Consider the following 24,749-nt stretch of genomic DNA (forward strand, 5'->3'; position numbering starts at 1 on the left):
ATTGGTCAATCAAGAAGGGCAGGCTGAATTAACCACAATGACACTGTACAATGGAGTACAAAATACTAAATCCAAAGAGAACAATGAGAAATATCTCTATATCCCACTACACAGTATTCTCCAGGAGAGATTGTTAAGTGAAAAGAGAAAAGTGGAGAAACGGTGTATGATAAATTTTCATTTATCTACAAAGGGGGAATAATGCTCACATTAAAACACAAACTGGGATAAAATATAAAATTTAAAAATGTTACCTATAGGAAATAGGGTGGTAATTGCCATTAGAACCTGGTATTTTATGTAAATTGTCAAACAAAATTAAACAAAAAACAAACTCTAAAAAAGAAATAAACAATTAACGTAATGGTATATATAGTTAGTGTCATAGCCACACAGAAAAGTACTACTCCAAGTGACTTCAACACACACAGTAGTTCAATGGTATACTCCAACTGGGATACCCTAAGGACAAAAAGAAATGTCATCCTCTTCACTCCTGTCAAAAAACAATCCCAAACTTCAAGCTGCTTTCAGTACTTATGATTATTGGTGGTACTGTTATAAGCAGTCTAATGTATGTGTAACATATAATGAAGCAAATTAGTAATAACGTATTATTTTAATTCTATAGTTCCTGGCAATGAAGGGAGAAAGAAAATACAGATAAAAGACAAAAGAGGTTAAAGAAAGATACCCTTGGGTGCTAAATTTGAAAGAATGACCAATCCAGTATAAAAGGGACAGGCTTCTTCAGAGAAATGGCAATTCTAGAAATATAAAAGATGTGTCTGGAACATTTTTATATTACTAAAGAGCAATGAAGCTTTTAAAGATCCTTTTACTGGGTCATATCCCAAGGTCTTAGAAGCCAACATGAAGAGACTCTTGTTGACCAAAGATGGTACAATTTCCTAATCAATAAGGATAATAACTGTAATACATTGAAATACATCAAGTATGCTCCAATGCACACAATCCTCAACTTACTTAAATCACACACACACATACACACACACACTGAGCTACAAGGGAAGCCAAGGATAATAACTGTAATACATTGAAATACATCAAGTATGCTTAAATGCACACACTTCTCAAGTTACTTAAATCACACACACACATACACACAAAATCAATTACTCCTTTCTGAAGGTAAGTAAACCAACTCACTATTTTAAAAATCAGAGTTATAAAGGAAAAGAATAAAGAATATATCCTAATTTCCTATAATACTTGTACTGCTGCTAAGTCGCTTCAGTCGTGTCCGACTCTGTGTGACCCCATAGACGGCAGCCCACCAGGCTCCGCCGTCCCTAGGATTCTCCAGGCAAGAATACTGGAGTGGGTTGCCATCTCCTTCTCCAGTGCATGAAAGGGAAAAGTGAAAGTGAAGTCGCTCAGTCGTGTCCGACTCTTCGCAACCCCATGGACTGTAGCCTACCAGGCTCCTCCATCCATGGGATTTTCCAGGCAAGAATACTGGAGTGGGGTGCCATTGCCTTCTCCAAAACTTGTACTAGGGGTAACCAAATAGTAGACATGAAGAAGTTTCCTTTACAAAAATGTTTCAGCTATAAAAAAGAACTGTTTTCACCTAATTATTCTTTCATCTATTCTTTGTTTTATTCACGATTATTTCCTGGTTACTGAAAGCCAAGTCACAGGATTTGATTTTCAATGCTTTGTACGTAATAACTTAAATATATAATTCAGTTATAATAAATGATTAGTTACAATTAACTGATCATCTTAGACTGGAATACTAAATTGAATACATTTTCTTGGACTCCATAATCATTCAAATATGTACAAAAGTCATTATATTTAATTTTGCTTCTACTCTACAGTCTAATGGCATCGAACTGTTAACTTTTAGGGAAGAACACCTTGATGCAACACTGAGAATTTTATACTGCCTATATTAGACTGCTAATATTACCATAACAAAATACCATAGACAACTGGATCAAACAATAGAAATTCATTTTCTCATAGTTCTAGAGGCTAGAAGGTCAAGATCAAGGTGTTGGCAGGATTGGTTTCTTCCGAGGTGTCTCTCCTTAGCTGACAGATGGCCACCTTCTAGCAGTGTCCTTATGCTGTCTTGTCTGTGTGAAAGCCACGGTGTCATCCTTTGTGTCCAAATTTCCTCTCAAAAAGACACTCTAAGATTGGATTAGGGCCCACCCTAAAGGCCTCCTGTTAAGAGATGATAAGGGCCTCATCATCCTCTTAAAAGGCTCTATATATACAGTCACATTCCTATGTTCTGCGGTAAGGCCTTCAACATATGAATCTTGTGGGGACATGATTCAGAGCATAACACTAACAATGCAGTTCAGTCGCTCAGTCGTACCAACTCTTTGTGACCCCATGGACTGCAGCACACCAGGCCTCCCTGTCCATCGCCAGCTACGGGAGTTTACTCAAACTCATGTCCATTGAGTAGGTGATGCCATCCAACCATCTCATCCTCTGTCATCCCCTTCTTCTCCCGCCTTCAGTCTTTCCCAGCATCAGGGTCTTTTCAAATGAGTCAGTTCTTCTCATCAGGTGGCCAAAGTATTGGAGTTTCAGCTTCAACATCAGTCCTTCCAATGAATATCCAGGACTGATTTCCTTTAGGATGGAATGGTTGGATCTCCTTGCAGTCCAAGGAACTCTCAAGAGTCTTCTCCAACACCACAGTTCAAAAGCATCAATTATTCCGCGTTCAGCCTTCTTTATAGTCCAACTCTCACATCCATACATGACTACTGGAAAAACTATAGCTTTGACTAGACAGACCTTTGTTGGCAAAGTAATGTCTCTGCTTTTTAATATGCTGTCAAGGTTGGTTACAGCTTTTCTTCCAAGGAGTAAGCGCCTTTTAATTTCATGGCTGCAGTCACCATCTGCAGTGATTTTGGAGCTCAAAAAAATAAAGTCTGACACTGTTTCCCCATCTATTTCCCATGAAGTGATGGGACCACATGCCATGATCTTAGTTTTCTGAATGAGTTTTATGCCAACGTTTTCACTCTCCTCTTTCACCTTCATCATGAGGCTCTTTAGTTCTTTTCGCTTTCTGCCATAACGGTGGTGTCATCTGCATATCTGAGTTTATTGATATATCTCCTGGCAATCTTGATTCCAGCTTGTGTTTCTTCCAGCCCAGCGTTTCTCATGACGTACTCTAGATATAAGTTAAATAAGCAGGGTGACAATATACAGTCTTGATGGACTCCTTTTCCTATTTGGAACCAGTCTGTTGTTTCATGTCCAGTTCTAACTGTTGCGTCTTGACCGGCATACAGATTTCTCAAGAGGCAGGTCAGGTGGTCTGGTATTCCTATCTCTTTCAGAATTTTCCACAGTTTCTTGTGATCCACACAGTCAAAGGCTTTGGCATAGTCTATAAAGCAGAAATAGATGTTTTTTCTGGAACTCTCTTGCTTTTTTGATGATCGAACAGATGTTGGCAATTTGATCTCTGGTTCCTCTGCCTTTTCTAAAACCAGCTTGAACATCTGGTAATTCACGGTTCACATAATGTTGAAGCCAGGCTTGGAGAATTTTGAGCATTACTTTACTAGCGTGTGAGATGAGTGCAATTGTGTGGTAGTTTGAGCATTCTTTGGCATTGCCTTTTTTTGGGATTGGAATGAAAACTGACCTTTTCCAGTCCTGTGGCCACTGCTGAGTTTCCCAAATTTGCTGGCAAGACTAGAGATCTCTTCAAGAAAATTAGAGATATCAAGGGTACATTTCATGCAAAGATGGGCTCATAAAGGACAGAAATGGTATGGACCTAACAGAAGCAGAAGATATTAAGAAGAGGTGGCAAGAATACACAGCCAAGTCGGTACCCCCCAAGAAAGAATGATGCTAATCCATACATTTCAATACATGACCCATGAGTATATAGTAAAACAAGGCATAAGCTGGCCATTAACATTATACTCCCCAAATTCACTTCATTTATTCTTCCTCTAATCCACTCTGGAGAAGAGGCATTATTTAACAATCTGTTTTTCGTTTCCCCTAAGATTTCCACCTCACTCAAAGCAGGGAGAAGTTGAAAGTAATTACTTTGGTGAAAAGGTGAGATAACTGAAGAGTCAGAATGTGAAGAGCTATCACTCATCTATTCACTAGGTTCCTGCTAGGCTAGAGACCAGATGTGAAATTCTTAATTGTTTAGAAACTAAACTGCAACCTCACATTCTTTGTTCTACTATCTCTAATACATTATCATGTACACCTATTGCCCTTTCTCTTTAGGTCAGTTTAAGTTGGATACGATTTATTATTGTTCAGTCACTCAGTCGTGTCCGAGGATTACCTGGATCTATAATCATCCCAACTGACACATGGGATATTAGCCAAGTCTACAAGAGGAAATTATTCAGAAAAATTATTATTGTCTTTTCAAACTCAGAAGCATGAATTAAAAAGTGAAACACAAGAATTAAACATATGAAGAAAGAAGTTGAGTTTTCATTTTCCCGGAAAAGATAAATAAGATAATGGTCAAAAATTAATACATATGGAGTATTCCAGGAACTATGTGCCAGGAACTATGCTTGGTGGGTTACATCAGTTAACCCTCACAACAAACCCAGAAAATACTAATCCCTTTCTATAGAGGAGAAAACTGAAGATTATAAACACTAAGCAACTTGCCCAAGGTAATACCCTTAGAGAGTGGTTGAGGAAGCCTTCATAATCCACATTGGTTGACTCCAGAGCCTACATACCGAATATTTAAGGACAGCTGAAAATAAATACACATTAGCTATTTTTCTTCATGAAGATGAAATCCAAGCCCTTTCTTGAGCATGAAAAGAATAGAAAGGAATAAAGAACTTGAAAATCATGATTAAAATTATGAATAACCACTACTGTTTTACAATGGCAGGGAGACTCCTTCATTTTACACATAAAGAAATCGAAGCCCAGAAAGAGGAAACAAATTGTCAAAAGATGTAGTGCAATCAGTATTACAGTCAGTAATAAAACTCAAATAGCTCAGATCTTCTAATTCCTAAAGCACTTTTCATTTCACCAAACACTACCTTCCTCTTCAACTGCTATAATGTATCTCCAATACACATGGCTGAGGGGATGGAGGGTGGGGTATATACGTGCATGAAATGAACAAAGAAAGAAAAATATGAAGAATTACTAAGAGACTCCTAGAGTCAGTCAGTCAGTTCAGTCACTCAGTCATGTCTGACTCTTTGCGACCCCATGGACTGCAACAAGCCAGGCCTCCCTGTCCATCACCAACTCCCAGAGTTTACTCAAACTCATGTCCATTGAGTCGGTGATGCCATCCAACCATCTCATCCTCTGCCGTCCCCTTCTCCTCTTGCCTTCAATCTTTCCCAGCATCAGGGTCTTTTCAAATGAATCAGCTCTTCACATCAGGCGGCCAAAGTATTGGGAGTTTCAGCTTCAGCATCAGTCCTTCCAAAGAACATTCAGGACTGATGTCCTTTAGGATGGACTGGTTGGATCTCCTTGCAGTCCAAGGGACTCTCAAGAGTCTTCTCCAACATCACAGTTCAAAATCATCAATTCGTCGGCACTCAGCTTTCTTTATAGTCCAACTCTCACATCCATACATGACTACTGGAAAAAGCAGAGACATTACTTTGCCAATAGAGGTCCATCGTCTAGTCAAGGCAATGGTTTTTCCAGTGGTCATGTATGGATGTCAGAGTTGGATTCTCAGAGTAGTACTATCATATTGAATACTTATTAGCTGATAAGCTTTGAAGTAAGCAGATAGACAATAAAAATGTTTATGGTGCTGAATACATAGTAGCAAGAAAAAATAAGATAACTTGATGAAAAAATTACTTTGTCAGAATATCCATACTTCCTTGTTAAATGTTCGAAGAATCAAATTTTCTCAGAAAGTACTTCCCTATTAAAGGAAGTTAAGAATAAATTAAAATTAAAAGACGCTTGCTCCATGAAAGAAAAGCTATGACCAATCTAGACAGCATATTAAAAAGCAGAGACATCACTTTGCCAACAAACGTCCATCTAGTCAAAGCTATGGTTTTTCCAGTAGTCATGTATGGGTGTGAGATTTGGACTATGAAGAAAGCTGAGGGCCAAAGAACTGATGCTTTTGAACCATGCTGTTGGAGAAGACTCTTGAGAGTCCCTTGGACTGCAAGGAGATCCAACTAGTCAATTCTAAAGGAAATCAACTTTTAGGATATTCACTGGAAGGACTGATGCTGAAGCTGAAACTCCAATACTCTGGACACCTGATGCGAAGAACTGACTCAATGTAAAAGACCCTGATGCTAGGAAAGACTGAAGGCAGGAAAAGGGGACGACAGAGGATGAAATGGTTGGATGGCATCACCAACTTGAAGGACATGAGTTTGAGCAAGCTCCAGGAGTTGGTGATGGACAGGGAAGCCTGGCGTGCTGCAGTCCATGGGGTTGCAAAGAGTCAGACACGACTGAGCGACTGAATTGAACTCAAGAATACAATGACTATTTTTGGTATTTTTAGAAAACAATAAAAACTAAGCATAAATACACTGAATAACTGGAGAACTGGGTATCATAATTCTCTTTTTAGCAAAGCAACATAATTCAGAACTATTGTTAATTTCCCCTAGCAATTAATGATTACATAAGGGTAGACTAGATTGTTAAATATTAAGGTTAGTGAAAAATAATTGCAGTTTTGGACTGTGAATTTTAAATCATTATACCTAGACTCAAACACATCTTTATTAATCAAAATAGGACTCACTGCCATCAATGTATTTTTGCCAATGAGAAACAAATTTATTCCTACAGAATAAAAATGCATGCTTTGCAATTAGACAAACTCTTGGAAAGCATTTTCTGCTTCCTGCTGGTTGTAGAAGCATTTTCCCTGCAAAAAGTTGTCAAGATGCTTGAAGACATGGTAGTCGGTCGGCAAGAGGTCAGGTGAATATGGCAGATGAGGCAAACTTCATAGCCCAATTCTTTCAACTTTTGAAGCATTGGTGTGAAAAGTGTGGTCGGGTGTTGTCCTGGAGAATTGTCCCCATTTTGTTGACCAGTGCTGGCTGCAGGCACTGCAGTTTTCAATGCATCTCATCAATTTGCTGAGCATATTTCTCAGATACAATGGTTTCGCTAGGATTCAGAAAGCTGTAGTGGATCAGACGGGCAGCAGACCACCGAACAGTGACCATGACCATTTGTGGGTGCAAGTCTGACTTTGGGAAGTGCTTTGGAGCTTCTTCTCAGTACAGCCATTGAGCTAGTTGTATAAAATCCACTTTTCATCATACATCACAATCTGATTGAGAAATGGTTCATTGTTGTTGAGTAGAGTAAGAGAAGACAACACTTCAAAATCACAATTTTTAAAAACATTATTTATTTTTAATTGAAGGATAATTACAACATTGGTTTCTGCCATACATCAACATGAATCAGACATAGGTACACATGTGTTTCCTCCCTCTTGAACCTCATTCTCACCTTCCACCCCATCCCACCCTGTAAGCTGTCAGAGTCCTGGTTTGAGTTTCCTGAGTCATACAGCAAATTCCCACTGGCTATCTATTTTACACATGTTAGTGTTTCCCTACTATTCTCTCCATTCATCCCACCCTGTTTTTTACCTCCTCCCTACCCCATGCCCATAAGTCTATTCTCTATGTCTTCATCTCCATTGCTGCCCTGCAAATAGGTTCATTAGTACCATCTTTCAAGATTCCAGATAGATGGGTTAATAAACAGTATTTGCTTTTCTCTTTCTGACTTACCTCGCTCTCTGTAATAGGCTCTAGCTTCATCCACCTCATTAGCATGGACTCAGATGTGTTCCTTTTTGTGGCTGCATAATATTCCAATGTATACATTGTATATGCGTACCCACAGACTCTTGAGGGTCCCTTGTACAGCAAGGAGATCAAACCAGTCAATCCTAAAGGAAATCAACCTTGAATATTCACTGGAAGGACTGAGGTGGAAGCTGAAGCCCCAATACTTTTTTGACCTGATGCAAAGAGCCAACTCATTGGAAAAGACCCTGATGCCAGGAAAGACTGAAGGCAGAAGGAGAAGAGGGTGACGGAGGATGAGATGGTTGGATGGCATCACCAATTCAATGGATGTGACCTAGAGCAAACTCCGGGAGATGGTGAGGGACAGGATAGCCTGGCGTGCTGCAGTCCATGGGGTTGTAGAGATTCAGACGTGACTTAGCGACTGAACAACAACAACAACACTAGGATTGTTGTGCCATATAGTAGTTTTATTCCTAGTTTTTTAAGGAATCTCCATACTGATCTCCATAGTGGCTGTATCAATTTACATTCCCACCAACAGTGCAAGAGTATTCCCTTTTCTCCATATCCTCTCCAGCATTTACTGTTTATAGATTCTTTTTAATGATGGCCATTTTGACTGGTATGAGGTGGTATCTCATTGTACTTTTGATTTGCATTTCTCTAATAATGAGCGATGTTGAGCTATTTTTCATGTGTTTATTAGCCATCTGCATGTCTTCTTTGGAGAAATGTCTGTTTAAATCTTTTGCCCACTTTTTGATTCGATTGTTTGTTTTTCTGGTATTGAATTGTATGAGCTGCTTGTATATTTTGGAAATTAATCCTTCGTAAATTGTTTCATTTGCTATTATTTTCTCCCTTTCTGGGGGGTTGTCTTTTCACCTTGTTTGTAGTTTCCTGTGCTGTGCAAAAGCTTTTAAGTTTAATAGGTCCCATTTGTTTATTTTTGTTTTCATTTCCATTATTCTAGGAAGTGGGTCATAGAAGATCTTGCTGTGATTTATGTCATAGAGTGTTCTAAGTTTTCCTCTAAGAGTTTTATAGTTTCCGGTCTTACATTTAGGTCTTTATTCCATCTTGAGTTTATCTTTGTGTATGGCATTCTTTTACACGTAGCTGTCCAGTTTTTCCAGCACCACTTATTGAAGAGTTTATCTGTGTCCCATTGTATATTCTTGCCTCTTTTGCCAGAGATAAGGTACCCATAGCGGTGTGGGTTTATCTCTGGGCTTTCTACCTTGTTCCATTGGTCTGTATTTCTGTTTTTGTGCCAGTACCATAGTGTCTTGATGACTACAGCTTTGTAGTATAGTCTAGAATCAGAAAGGTTGATTCCTCCAGCTCCATTCTTCTTTCTCAAGATTGCCTTGGCTATTTGGGGTCTTCTGTGTTTCCGTATGAATTGTGAGATTTTTTTTGTTCTAGTTCTGTGAAAAATGCCATTGGTAATTTGATAGAGATAACAATGAATCTGCAGATAGAATTTGATAGTGTAGTCATTTTCACAATATTGATTCTTCCAACACAGGAGCATGGACTATCTCTCTATCTGTTTATGTCGTCTTTGATTTCTTTCATCAGTGTCTTAGAAAGTTTTCTGTACACATTCTTTTGTCTCCTTAAGTAGGTTTATTGTTAAGTATTTTATTCTTTTTTGTTGCAATGATAAGTGATTACGACGATTTTTTTGATTTGCATTCAGCTCATGAGGCATCCACTTACTGAGGTTTTTCGCCTTTCCATTTTGCTTTCAGCTAAAGCTCTAATACTTTGGCCACCTGATGAGAAGAACTGACTCATTGGAAAAGACCCTGATGCTGGGAAAGACTGAAGGCAGGAGAAGGGGATGACAGAGGATAAGATGGTTGAATGGCATCACTGACTTGATGGACACGAGTTTGAGCAAGCTCCGGGAGTTGGTGATGGACAGAGAAGCCTGGCGTGCTGCAGTCTGTGGGGTCACAAAGAGTCGGGCATGACTGAGCAACTGAACTGAACTGAATTTGCCTGAAATGCCAAATTACTGTAGAATGGTTGATGCTGAGTTCTTCGGCAACTTTTTGTGTAGTTGTAAGAGGATCAGCTTTGGTGACTGCTCTCAAATTGGTTGTTGTCAACTTCCAATGACCAGCCACTGTGCTCTTTATCTTTAAGGCTATCATCTCCTTTGCAAAACTTCTTGAACCACCACTGCATTGTACATTGGTTAACAGTTTCTGGGCCAAATGCGTTGCTGATGCTGTGAGTTGTTTCCGCTGTTTTATGACACATTTGCAACTTGAGTAAGAGAAATCACTCAAATTTGCTTTTTGTCTAACATAATTTCCCTAGTCTAAAATAAATATAAAATAAACAGCAAGTAATAAGTCACTAGCAAAAAAACATATAGCAAGAAATGCGCATTAAAATGATGTATAACATAACCACGTTTATTTAAGAATGTATTCCAATATTAAAGAGCAAAATTCAACAATGCAAACCTGCAATTACTTTTGCACCAACCTAGTCTTAACCTTGAGTCATCTGACAATACACATGTACTCAAGAGAATTACTCATATCAGTTCAAGTATCAAAGTCAAAGACAGGAGGGAGACAAGATGACCTCACACCAAGAGACAATATCTGGATTCCCACAATCCACTTATTCTCTTTCCTGGGAAGAATAATTTTTATCAATTACAGTAATATAATAGTTTTCTCATTTATCTATAATAATGGTTTCTATAAAATCTCAAGTCTCTAAAATAGTATTTGGATAAATTTAAACATAGAACTAGCTTACTCTGCAATATCAAGATATCCACAGGAAGCAGCTGCATGAAGTGGTATCCAGCCTTCATTATCAGGTTGATTAATATTTGCTCCATTTTCTACCAGAAACTTCACCATATCAACATTGTCATCAATGCAAGCCTAAAAACAAAACAGAAAGCAGGATCAGAAAAACTTTGAATCAATACTCCCAATAACACATCAACAGAATAAAATGCCTATTCTGGAGCTTTTATAACAAATACTTTGTAAAAGGCAGTCTGCTGCTAACTTGATTGTATTGCTCTCAAGCAGGTATATGATACTAACTAAATTTTAACAGTACTTGCTTAGATACACAGAACAATACTGTATGAAACTAGACGTCTTATGCCAATCCCATGACAAAAACAAGTACATGCCAACATGAAAACAATCAAAACATTATAATTAAGTATCAATAATATACTCTATAGCAGTGGTTCCCAAAAAGTGATCTGTTCAGGGAAGAGGGATCCTTTCAGAGAGTTGACAAGATCAAAACTATTTTCATAATAATACCAAGATGGCACTTCCCCTTTACACTATGTTGAGATGTGCACTTGATGGTGCAAAAGTGCTAGTTGTAAACCTGCTTGTGTCTAAGCACAAACCAAGGCAGTGGGAGAGAAAAGAAAACACAGCACTCTATTGTCATTGTAGTCACAACTATACATTCACAGGTTTATTTCTCCCCCCAAGTCATTTTTACTTATGAATGTCCTTGACAATGCAGCAAAAACTATAAATCATATTAAATTTTGACTCAAATATACATCTTTTGAATACTTTGTGAAACAAGACAGGAAGCAAGCATCAAGAGTTCTTCCAAGTATAATGACTACCCTGAAGAAAAATATTTGTGTAATCTGCAAGCTGATCTAGCCACTTTTTCCATGGAATATCATTTTCTAAAATAATTTTATTGGGGTGTTTTTACAATGTGCTCATTTCAGGTGTAGAACAAAGTGAATCTGCTACACATACAAACACTCTTTTTCAGATTTTTTCCCCATACCGGCTACAATGGAATACGATTTTTACTTAAATGACAAATTATAGTTAGTCTAGCTTGGGCTGTGGCAGAAACTTTCTTGAAAATGAGCAAAGTAGGTCTGTCAAAACAACTAACAGTATTTATTACTAATGATAAATTCAAGTTTTCAGGAGTAAATGAATTAGTTACTTTTAAAATGTCATTTACTTAACAGAGGTAAAGCACTGCTTTATTTAAAATGAATTAATAAATACATAAAGTCCTACATTTTAAACTTCCCTTGTGGCTCAGTGGTAAAGAATCTGCCTATCAATGCAGGAGACATGGGTTCAATCCCTGGGTTGGGAAGAGCCCCTAGAGAAAGAAAGGCAACCCATTCCAGTATTCTTGCCTAGAGAATTCCATGGACAGAGGGGCCTGGTGGGCTACAAGTCCATGGGGTTGCAAAAGAGTCAGACACGACTTAGGGACTAAACAACAACAAATTGTAAATAGTAATATATACAAACCACAGAAACAAGTTTCTTTGAAGTCCTTCATAATGCTGTATCTCCAGCACTTTATATTATTCTCTGCATGTGGTAAGGGCTCCATAAATGAATAATGAACAAGAAAGCTAAGATTCAAAAAGATTAATTAAGTAGGCTCAATAGGCAACAGAGATGGGAAATGATAGAGCTGAAATTCTATCACAGATGTTCAGATTCCCAAAAATAAGCTCCTTCCACACTTAACACCATGTTGAACAGATGTTCCAATTTCATCAACCATTTCTCATCCATTTGCAGTTTCTGAAACAGGATATCATACATTCTAGGTACTAAATAGGGCTTCCCTGGTAGCTTAGGTAATGAAGAATCCACTTGCAATCCAGGAGACCTAGGTTCAATTCCTGGGCTGGGAAGATCCCCAGCAGGAGGGCATGGTAATCCACTCCACTATTCTTGTCTTGGAGAATCCCTATGGACAGAAGAGCCTGGTGGGCTACAGTCCATGGGGTTACATAGAGTTGGACACGACTGAGCGACTAAGCACAGCACACCACAGGCACTTAATAAGTGTTTGTTGTATAAGTAAAACAATTTTTCTTTACCTATCACAGAAACAAAGAAAAATACTTTCAGTAGCTTCTTCCTTGGGAGAAAAAGGCAAAGTTAGCATCAAGAAAAGCACTAAGGACAAAGTACTTCACACCTGAAGTAGGAAAATTCTGATAGGTGTTGGATGTAGGCTCCAGTTCTGGCTCTGCCACAAATACTGTAGCTGGGAACAAGTAATTTAATCTTATAGGGCTTTGTCTTTCAGGTGGAAGAAAGAAGTTGGTGGGTTATATATCTCTAAAATTCCCTGACATATTTACATTCTTATATATTCATGATTCTTCCGTTTGGAACAAGATTGCAAGATCCCAAAGTGCCCAAATAGTACATATAGCAAATGGTAAATGAGTATATAAGCAACATTCACATCAAGTTTGAGAATACACTGCTTGGGAAAAGAGCTGTGTTTTTCAAGGAGCAGCGGTTAAAGGGTAGGAGAAATGTGAGGACCACAGCTGTCTCATAACAAGAGAATAAACATCCGAATTTTATTGCATTAGGAAGTAGTTTATAAAATGTTACTTGAGAAAACTAATGACTCACAGTGACTTAAATAATTAGACATATTTATAAGTTTAATCATTAATATTCCTTGGGAAAAGATACTAAATTCTCTCTTTCAACCTCTCAATTCCTATAGGCGCCAAAACAATATTCTGATGTTTATCACTGCTATAAAAATATAAAACCCTACCTGATAAATGTGTTTAATACAAACATGATTATTTTTAAAAATGGAGAAAATTTCAAATAAGATGTTATAGTAAAGAGATATGGGAAATGCTCACAACACATAAGTTTCTTTAAAAAGATGTAAAACAGTTTGCCTGATTATAATTTTACTTTAAAAAGTACACAAAGGACTAGAAGAATATATAATAAAATTAATAGTCCTTATCACTGGTTGTGAGACTATAAATAATTTTTACTCTTTAAATTTTTCTTTATTTTCAAAATGTGTATAATAGGCAATGCTTACATGAAAAGAAAATCTAAGCCTTGGTTCCTAAATGAAAAATATTAACTCTATTGTGTTTTAATATGGAGAAATACCAAACTTCTGGTAACAGTGTAAAATTCATATAACCCCTTTAGAAAACCATTTGACAATATCCACTCAAGTTATAGCATTGTTAAATAAGTGGTATGGGATGTATGTGCATATGCGGAGATTCTACTCATGTAATAGAATCCTATACATCAATGAAAAAAGAGCAAACAAAAAGAACAAACTAATGCTACCTTCAACAACATATATAATCCTCTCAGACATATAAATGAGTGAAAAAAGGCAGACACAAAGGATACAAACTGTGAATTTCCAGGCAAAACTAGTCTCCAGTTATAAAGCTCAGAATCATGGTTAACTCTGTGGGGAAATAATGGGAGGATCATGAGGGAGCTTTTGGGAAGACTGAAAATGTTCTCCAGCTTTCTGATTTTTATAAAGGCATGTACAAATGTAAACATTCACTGAATTATATGCTGTATACTTTATTATATGTAAATTATACTTCAATTTTAAAAGTTAAAAAAAACTTAAAAAGAACTAGCATGTATTAAAAACCTACTGTGTATTATCTTCAGTATAAAACATTTCATTTGCTAAGTGCTAAGTCACTTCAGTCGTGTCCGACTCTGTGCGACCCCATAGACGGCAGCCCACCAAGGCTCCACTGTCCCTGGGATTCTCCAGGCAAGAATACTGGAGTGGGTTGCCATTTCCTTCTCCAGTGCATGAAAGGGAAAAGTGGAAGTGAAGTCGCTCAGTCATGTCCAACTCTCAGCGACCCCATGGACCGCAGCCTACCAGGCTCCTCCGTCCATGGGATTTTCCAGGCAAGAGTACTGGAGTGGGGAGCCATTGCCTTATCTTTTCCTAAATTGTACACGCTATCAAGTTGATGTCTGACAGAAAACAACAAAATTCTGTAATTATCCTTCAATTAAAAAATCAACAAATTAAAAAAATAAATATTAAAAAAACAACTGTACACATTAAAACATGTCTTCCTTTATCTATCTCCTGCCTCTTGAGGTTCCAAGTATCAAATGGAATCTCTTTTAACTGATAACCCTTTAAATATTATGAGTTTTCCCTGCCACCCAAATTCTCACATATTCTTTTTAAATATCCTTAATTCCTCTGGCTACTCTTCAAATTATATATACTAAAAAGTACATATGCCAATGCCAAAAGAATAGAAAAGATCACATTAGTATAGAATGCTATTTCATAAATAACAATGATTACATAAGGGCATAATAGCAGTGGGTAGGAAGTACTAAAATATCCTTGGTAACATAAAGAGATCTTGTGATTAAGATGGTCCATATAGGTCTCATAAGAATATACATTTGAGCAAGATTTTGAAGACTGCATAGGAATTGTTAAATTCAACTAGAATGTCACTGAGTAAATGCACTACAATTTTAAAAAATGCATGGAATAACAGAACAGCAAGTCATGCAAACGGTATATAGTATCTGTAAATTATAAAACAGAATAAGGCTAGGTGCTAAAAGGTCTAGGTGGTAAAAGGTCTGAATATATTGCAGGTAAAAGATCTGAACACAAGGCAAAGATGACAGGACTTGACATAAGAGGTAGCTTTTTTTTTTTTTTTTAAGAGGTAGCTTTTGATCTACTTTCTATTCTACTCATCAAGAAAACCTGCAACATTTATATCAGTAATAGTGGCTCAATTCAGCAGTAGGGGCAAGAAGAAGAAAACACTGTAGAGTTTCAGGAAGACGATGTTTCAAAAAGCTATTCAGAGTTTATAAGCAGAGGGTTAACATGATTAGATTAGTATTTTAGGAAGATGACTGGAAACCGTATGAAGAGGGAAGAGCCTGACCTAAGCAACAGTTATTCAGAATGAATATATATTAAAAGAGAAATTTAGGAGAAAATATAATTAAAGATTGGATATGAAGGATGAAGAACAGGAGGACGTCATTCATGAAAATAAACACCACAGGTTTGAAAAACAAGTTGGAGGAAGAAATATGATTTTAGCTTTGGATATGCTGAATTTGCAGGTGTCTGTAAACCTATCTAATCATGCATTTCCAGGGGCCAACTGGATATGCAAATCTAGAGCTTAAAAACAAATGTGGGATGAAAATATAACTTGGGAATTACCTGCACTAAGGTAATAGTTAAAATAATGGAACTTGAAATAATTCAGGGAGAAAATGTAGAGAAGTGATTTCTAAGAAAATAGTTAAGAGAAAGGTTAAGATTAAATTATAATCATTATATTCTTCCTGGAAGACAAAGATATTTGTGTTATTTTATTCAGTCAGTTAAAGAGCATTCTCAAGAAGCTCACCATGTAGTATGGCATTCAAATACACAAGTAAATAATAATATCAAAAGGAATATAATAAATATATGGCAGTATATTTTCCAGTAGTCATGTATGGATATGAGAGTTGGACTGTGAAGAAAGCTCAGCACCGCAGAATTGATGCTTTTGAACTGTGGTGTTGGAGAAGACTCTTGCGAGTCCCTTGGACTGCAAGGAGATCCAACCAGTCCATCCTAAAGGAGATCAGTCCTAGGTGTTCATTGGAAGGACTGATGTTGAAGCTGAAACTCCAATACTTTGGCCACCTCATGCGAAGAGTTGAGTCATTGGCAAAGACCCTGATGCTGGGAAGGATTGGGGGCAGGAGAAGGGGACGGCAGAGGATGAGATGGCTGGATGGCATCACTGACTCGATGAACATGAATCTGAGCAAACTCCGGGAGTTGGTGATGGACAGGGAAGCCTGGCGTACAGCGATTCATGCGGTCGCAGAGTCAGACACGACTGAGCGACTGAACTGAAGGAAGAATGGTTGTCATCACTGAATATTTCCCAGAGGAGGCTCTACACACGAGTTTAACATATGAACCAGTAACAAAGACTTTTTGATTTATGAAGATACAAAGTCACATATGGGGAGGATAAAGGCAGGATCCAGAACAGGGTCTTATTTGCCATCTTATGAGTAATTCTTTGACACTGAAGATAAAAGAGTCTCAGAACAAATGACTAATTTTTAGTTTCTCCATTTTAAGAAGCTGACTACCCTAGCTCTTTGAAAAAATATAAAAAGTTATTTCTCAGTAAATGAAATGTTGCTGATTTTGACTTTAAATATTTGTTTTAAGGTCAGTATAATGTAAGAAACATCAACAAAAATACCTAAAGCTGTTAATATTAAATCCGCTTGTGCCTTTCTTTACATGTTTTTGAAACGTTTAAATATAAATTAAATGCTAAAACACTGTCGTAAGACATACATTATAAATAAATCTTAAGTTTGTGGTGTAAATTGTTCAGTGTTCTCCTGAACATTTACAAAGCATACACAAGAAACTGGTAGGCATGCCCATAAAAATATTGTTGCTAAGAAAATCAAAAGCTAACACATGCAGCACATTAAGAGATACAAGACTTGCTGACTTTAAATAGTTGACTAAATATGGTCAGTATATTAAGTCATACATGGAAAGAAAGAGAGTGATTCAACTGTATTTCTAAAATCTTATCTGACGTGATTTATCTGAAGTTTTTCTACATATCCCAAGCTATTACCAGTAACAGACGATTGTGTGAAGATACTTTTGTCATTTAATTCCAGGTACAGGCAGCTTTGTCAACTTGAGCTATAATCTATTTCAAGAAACTAGTTCAAGTACGTAAAACATCTGTTTTTATTTAAAAGAGGGCCTACTTGTTTTTCTCAGCAAGTTAGCACAAGGACAACTTTGTTTCCCATTCATTTTTAGGAAAAAGTTGAAACACCTAATAACAAAGGATTGAATTATAAACAGCTGCACAAAATTGGCTCTAAGAAGACAGAATCCATGCCTTAAAGACAGATTATGGGTTAGGCATGGGAGTTGAAAACCGTTGCATTTCATTTCTAGAAGAGATAAAAACAAACGTATTTAGCAACTCTGTAATTCAATTAAGTAAAATCACAATTACAAAATTAGAGGCATTTGAAATAAATTCTAACATGTTATATTCCTTTTCGTGAAGGTGGTTTTGCTCAATGTACAGACTCTAGAGCCAGACTGGGATTAATCCAGTTCTGCCAGTAGGCTAGTTGTTATTAAGTCAATTATATATATATAACATCCTGTATGCCGCAAATTCCTCTGGAAAATGAGGACAATAATAGTACCTACTTCAAAAGTTTACTATGAGAGGTATATGAATTAATACATAAATTGCTTAGAGCAGTACTTTTCAAATAGTAGGTGCTATTATGTTTATATCAACACATAATCTGAAAGCTAAATCATCACCATTTAAATTTTTCTCTTTTTATATTCTAATCCAAAACTTACTATCTCATCCCTTATAAATTACAAAACAAAGTTAAATGATAGAGACTTGTCAAATGTTCTTTGTAGTACTACTTTTGGTAAAAGTCTTATTTTTAAAAATGCACTAAGAAAATTTTAGGGATTTCAAACGTCCTTCCAACAAATTACATACAGTGCAGGAGGGTAAAACAAAGGAAATGATTTGGTTGTATAAATGTAATTACAACAACTTGGGTGCTGCTGCTGCTGCTGCTAAGTCGCGTCAGTCGTGTCCGACTCTTCGCGACTCCATGGACTGTAGCCCACCAGTCTCTGCCGTCCCTGGGATCCTCCAGGCAAGAGTACTGGAGTGGGTTGCCATTGCCTTCTCCAACAACTTGGGTAAAAATATATAATTATAATAATTAGATGAAGTGAATAGTTTGCATCTAATCATTAGTGACATAATTACTGATAGGCAAAAAACAAATTAACCTGAATACAGGTCCCTTAAAACAGTTTCCACTCCCTTGAAATAACTCTTTATGGCTCTTAGTAAGGAAAACTTGGTTCTGCTCAACTGGTGGGAACAGAAATTTGTAGATATACCAGGAAATAGTCCAAGGCCTAAGCATTCAGGGTGATATAGAAATCAGTGAGTGTTCATAAAGAGGAATTAAACTGGAGACACCCAAACAAACTTTTGTTCTATTTTAAAGGAAACTGAATTTGGACATATCAAAGGAGGAATTACAGATGTAGTTTATACAAGAAAATCAATGAAGAGTTCCAAGCAGTACTCCTTTAACAATAAAAAATAAATACCTTGGTCTTGCATTGAGACTGACAAATAAATGAGCATATGCAACCTTAGGAGATCACCTGTTACATATTTTTTAACTAGTAAGATTAATTCTTTACTTTTTAATTGGTAGAAAATTGCTTTACAATGTTGTGTTGGTTTCTGCCATACACCACCAATCAGTCATAGTTTATATATATATATCCTCCTCTTGAGCCTCCCTCCCCTCATCATCCCACTCTTCAAGGTCATCACAGAGTGTCAGGTTGGGCTCCATATGTTATACAGCAACTTTCCACTAACTATTTACATGTGATAATATATGTATGTCAATGCTATTTTCTCAACTCGTCCCACCCCCACCTTCCCCAGTCCACTCTCTACTAGGTTCATAAGCACCATTTTTCTAGACTCCATATATACTTGTTTTTCTCTTTCTCACTTCACTCTGTATAACAGGCTCTAAGTTCATCTGCCTCACTACATCTGACTCAAATTCATTCCTCTTCATGGTTGAGTAATTTTCCATTGTATGTATGTACCATATCCCCTTTATCCATCCGTCAGTGGATATCTAAGTTGCTTCCATGTCCTGGCTACTGTAACTATTGCTGCAATGAACATTGGGGTAGTTCAATTATTATATTTAATTATGAAAATAAGTTCAGCGCTGCATTTTAAATGACTTTTTTTTTTTTGCCTTTCTTATTATATAAGCAGGTAGGATATAGGTATAAAAGTAAAGACCTAGTCTTATCATAAACAACATTCAAATTATAAAATGAAAGAATAAATTCAAAACAGATTAGACACATTGGCTAAACCATGGGAAATTATTCATTTGAATAAGAAAAATTCAGACTTATGTATATACAATATCCATAAGAGACACAATGCCTGACAAGGAGAAGATCTAATTTATATTAGTGGATTCAATGAACTGGACAAGGCAAAGGGACTGTAACAAAAATGCACAATTTTGGGGGACCTCTCCTCCCCCAAGACAAAAAAGTTTCTAGGGCAAAAGTATAGTCACCCATTGGTATTTGTGGGAGATTTGTTCCAGGACCCCCTGCTGGTACCAAAATCTGCAGATGCTCAAGTCCTTTATATAAAATCAGGGTAGTATTTGATTATAACCTGTGCACATTCTCCTGTATACTTTAAATCATCTCTAGGCTACTTCAAATACTTGATACAATGTAAATGGTTGTAAATACAATGTAAATGCTACGTAAATAGTTGAAAGCTTGCAGCAATTTCAACTTTCAATTTTTTGGAACTTTCTGGAATTTTTCTGTGAACTATTTTCAACCCTGGTTGGTTGAATCTTTGGATGTAGAGGAAGGCTGACTGAAATCCAAGCACTGCTTAAACATTCATTCATACTTCACCCAACAAGTATTACACTAAGTATCTGAATGAGAATGCCAAAAGTTCATTGGAACCATAATTATTCAAAGATTAAAACACACCTGTATATAGTCTTATTCCATAGGTGTTATTTCCTTTATTGATAAAGATCTATAAAGTAGTAAGTTAAAATTAGATCTTTAGATGTCAAAGACTTTCATTAGAGGACTTAATAAAGGAAGAATATTACTTCTAGAGTTTAGAATCCTTGTCTGTGCTGTGCTAAATCACTTCAGTCATGTCCAGACTCTTTGTGGATCCTATGGATTGTAACCCACCAGGCTCCTCTGTTCATGGGATCCTTCAGGCAAGAATACTGGAGTGGGTTGCCATGCCCTTCTCCAGGGGATTTTCCCAACCCAGGGAGTGAACCTGCATCTCTTACGTCTCCTGCATAGGCAGCTGAGTTCTTTACCACTAGTGCCACATGGGAAGAAAGAATATAAAAATGTTAAACTTGGGGATTGATTGTTCTTTGACAAATAACTTTCACTGACTGCCTACTACACATAAAGCATTGAGCCATTCATTTTGATGGATACAAAGATCAGCACTAGAGAGTATATTCTTTTTGATTTCTTTACGCACACTGCCTGTCATATAGCAGGTAAATAATACATGTAGAATGAATCAAAATAAAGTGCTAATCTCTCCTTAATGGGCAGGTGGCTATGACCTACTGTGTGTACACGTACATGAAACTGTACTAAGTACTATATGAGACATGCTGCCTTTATTACTTTCCCTGTGTTCTCACAACTGGATTATTATCCTTTAAAAACAGAAATTGTCTTATATACCCCACAATACTTAACAGTACTACTTCATAAATTTTTCTTAACGGACTAAAACAAATGATCATGGAGTACTGTTCTCAGGATGTTTATAACATACTTAGGAAAGTAAGATAAGCAGATAAAGGAAAACAGTAAGCAACTTAAAAGCAGCACAGCATTAATAAAGGAAAAGTCAGCATGTGAGTAGACATGAGTTAAAGAAAACTTTTTATAGAAAATCTTTTGCCAGGTTTCATTACTGTCTGAGTTCTGGAGATAAAACACAACTACAAGTACCTGTTTTCTTTGTTGAATACCTTTATTAGACATGATCACACACTGACCTAAAGGTGTTTAATCAATGGATATATATACAAGTAAGAAAATAGTTTCAGGGGAAGTAATAAAAGCTCTTATATACTATTTTATTCAATTAAATTAACAACAACAACAACAGGTTACAAAGGAGTATGTATAATACGATTCAACACTTGCAACTGATATTCAACACTCTGGAAAAATACAGACATACCTTGTTTTATTGTGCTTCAAAAACACTAAATGTTTTTTACATTGCAGATACTGCATGTGTTTTTTTAACAAACTGAAAGCCTATGGTGATCCTGCATCAAGCAAGTCTGTTCGTGCTGTTTCTCTCTCTGTGTCTGTCGGTGCTGTTTCTCTCTCTGTGTCTGTCCGTGCTGTTTCTCTCTCTGTGTCTGTCCGTGCTGTTTCTCTCTGTGTATCTGTCCGTGCTGTTTCTCTCTCTGTGTCTGTCCGTGCTGTTTCTCTCTCTGTGTCTGTCCGTGCTGTTTCTCTCACTGTGTCTGTCGGTGCTGTGTCTGTCCGTGCTGTTTCTCTCACTGTGTCTGTCGGTGCTGTGTCTGTCGGTGCTGTTTCTCTCTCTGTGTCTGTCCGTGCTGTTTCTCTCTCTGTGTCTGTCCGTGCTGTTTCTCTCACTGTGTCTGTCGGTGCTGTGTCTGTCGGTGCTGTTTCTCTGTGTCTGTCCGTGCTGTTTCTCTCACTGTGTCTGTCGGTGCTGTGTCTGTCGGTGCTGTTTCTCTGTGTCTGTCCGTGTTGTTTCTCTCACTGTGTCTGTCTGTGCTGTTTCTTTTTCTGTGTCTGTTCGTGCTGTTTCTGTGTCTGTGTCACATTTCAGTTCTCCCAAAATTTAAGATTTTTCCATTATTATTTGTTATGATAGTCTGTAATCAGTTATCTTTGATGTTAATATTACAAAAATACTATGACTCACTGAAGGCTCACAACAGCATTTTTGAGCAATAAATTTATTTTTTAATTAAGGTATATACAATTTTTTAAAGACACAATGCTATTCCACAGTTAACAGACTACACTATAGTGTAAACGCAACCATGATATGCACTACGAAACCCAAGAATTCATGTGACTTGCTATATTTGTATATTCATTTTACTGCAGTGGCCTGGAACCAAATCTGCATTTCCCTGCAGTAAACCTTTATGTCAAATGTTAATCATCAGAAGTCAAAGTTATTGAGCTCATTTCCAAAAACTCTACAGTACGGCTGTAAAATTCTTATGGTTTTCCAAACAAAACAAAGAATTCACATAGTTAGCTATCTAATTGTTCACTGATGACTTTCTTGAGTGCTCAGCAAAATATATGGCCAATAAATAGCCTGGAATCTTCATTAATTTAATAGATATTTATTAAGTGCCCATCACAGCCAGACACCATTCCAGCAACAAGGAATACACTGGGGAAGGATAAAAACCAGATTTCTGCATTCATTGAGCTTATTAAAGTCCAGCAGGCAAGAAAGATAACTATATAAACAACGATAGGTAGGATAAATGCTATGGGCTTAACTCGAGTACTGAACCTAGATTTAGGAGAAAGAGAGGAGAAATCAGAATCTCTGAGAATGGTGCTCAGGAATTTACACTTTAAACTGGCTCCCCATCTAACTGTAAAAACATACTAGATTAAGAACCACAGATATCAATAGTAATTGAAGCTAGAGAAATAAACAAGGCACCGAATAGCATATGTAAAATGTAATCAGAAAAGACTGTATCAAACCTGCAGAGCTATGAGTATTTAAGAAAGGGGAGACCAAATAAAAGGGAGAAAAAAATAAAAACTTAAAAAAAAACCACAGGTATGCAAGTATGCAAAAAATCAGGGAGAGCAGTATAAAAGAAAATGCAAGTTGATAAAATAAAGGAAATGCCCCATATTTTGATGCTACTTAACCAACACATTGGAAAAAAAAACATCAAAAAGTAAGATGATAAACCCTATTTAACAATAAATCCGGCCAATTAAAATAAATTCATTTATTAAAAATAAATAAATAAATAAATAAATTCAGAAATCAAGACAGAACGGTCAAAACTCTTAAAAAGTGAATCAAAAATAACATAACTATTATAAATTCTAGCCAGGTAGAAGTATTAATACAACTAACAAAACAAGACTGGGGAAAGAAGAGCAAAAATGGATGAATGCTGAATTCCTAACCTTTCCTCATGGTAAGTACAATCTTTCTAAAACTGGAAGATGGTTCAAAAAAATCCTACCGCAATATATTATTCATAGCCAAATACTTTGTAATTACAAAGAAAATTTATCTAAAATTTAATTATTACTTCAGTATTCAGGTTTTTTTCTTTTGACAAAAATTAAAGCAAAACTCAATTTTATACTTTTTAATTAAAACAGTGTATGTAATATGTTCTTTTAATCAAAAGTATGTCACAGGATTTGCATAGACATTCTAAAATAAAGCTCCCTAAATAAATGATAATTACTTATGGATAATCAACATCCATTATTACTTTTTGGGGGGGAGGGGGCATACAGCACATTTCCAAGCCCAAAGTTAAAAAGGAGCCAACCTCTTCCTGTAATAAATTCAGTCTAATCAGAAACAAACATATATATAAGGTAAAAATTACAAAACAAAAACCTCTCTAATCTAAAATTCTACTCATTCTTTTTTTTTTTCAAAATTAGCCAACAAGGACTTTATTTATTTATTTATTTTTGACATGGATTATCTCAGTATACCTTTTCTAAAACCTCAAGAATTAATGTTAAATTTAAAAATATATTTTTTATATATTACAAAAATCAAACTAAGGAAAAGGGAAGAGGTTTGGAAAGAGAAAGGCAAATTAGTTGTTATACCATGACATAAATGGGTGGAAAAAAGCAGGGGAAAGACAGTCTAAGCCTTGGAATCATATTTTCACATCCTTTTCAGAAACGAAAGAGCTCCAAAATGGTAATGATTCCTGCCTCATGGTAAATCACATCTGTGGGTAAACTCCTCCCCTTAGGTGTGGACTGGACTGAGTGACTTGCTTCTAACAAACAGAATGTGGGAGAAGTAATGGGACGTCACTTTTAAGATTAGGTTATTAAAAGACTATAGCTTCCATCTTGGCATGAACTCTCTCTTGGCCTCTGCCAAACTGCTTAAAATTTGGGAAAACTTAATTGCAGTGTCAAAAAGCAATCTTATTAAGAGGCCCATATGGCAAGGAAGCAAGATCTGCCAGTAATGAGCTTTGCAGTGGGTCCCTCTCCCACCCCACCCCAAATTAAGCCTTCAGATGACACGATCCCAGCCAACAGTGTGAAGTCAAAGTACATCCAAATTCTTTAGCCATAGAAAATTTGGTAATAAATGTTTGGAATTTCAAGTTTAGAGGTAATCTGTGACGCAGTGATATAAACAACAGTTACATTGCTGGACTTTTT

At 36.6% G+C, this 24,749-nt stretch overlaps 1 protein-coding gene across 30 annotated transcripts in view; it reads right to left on the reverse strand.

Annotated features, from left to right (window-relative positions):
* Window positions 1-24,749, reverse strand: part of PPP1R12A (protein phosphatase 1 regulatory subunit 12A) — a 171,114-nt gene that overhangs the window by 96,326 nt on the left and 50,039 nt on the right. For all 30 annotated transcript variants that reach the window (XR_014082905.1, XR_014082906.1, XR_014082908.1 and 27 more), the window contains exon 2: window positions 10,590-10,720. Coding sequence is in view for 10 of the 30 variants with exons in the window: in XM_081593181.1 (XP_081449307.1) it covers window positions 10,590-10,720 (131 nt within the window). In the remaining 20 variants the exon portion in view is untranslated. The remainder of the gene's footprint in view (window positions 1-10,589; window positions 10,721-24,749) is intronic.

This window comes from Giraffa tippelskirchi, chromosome 4, assembly GCF_054371585.1.
Source record: "Giraffa tippelskirchi isolate mGirTip1 chromosome 4, T2T-mGirTip1v1.2.pri, whole genome shotgun sequence".
In the NCBI taxonomy this organism is placed as follows: domain Eukaryota; kingdom Metazoa; phylum Chordata; class Mammalia; order Artiodactyla; family Giraffidae; genus Giraffa; species Giraffa tippelskirchi.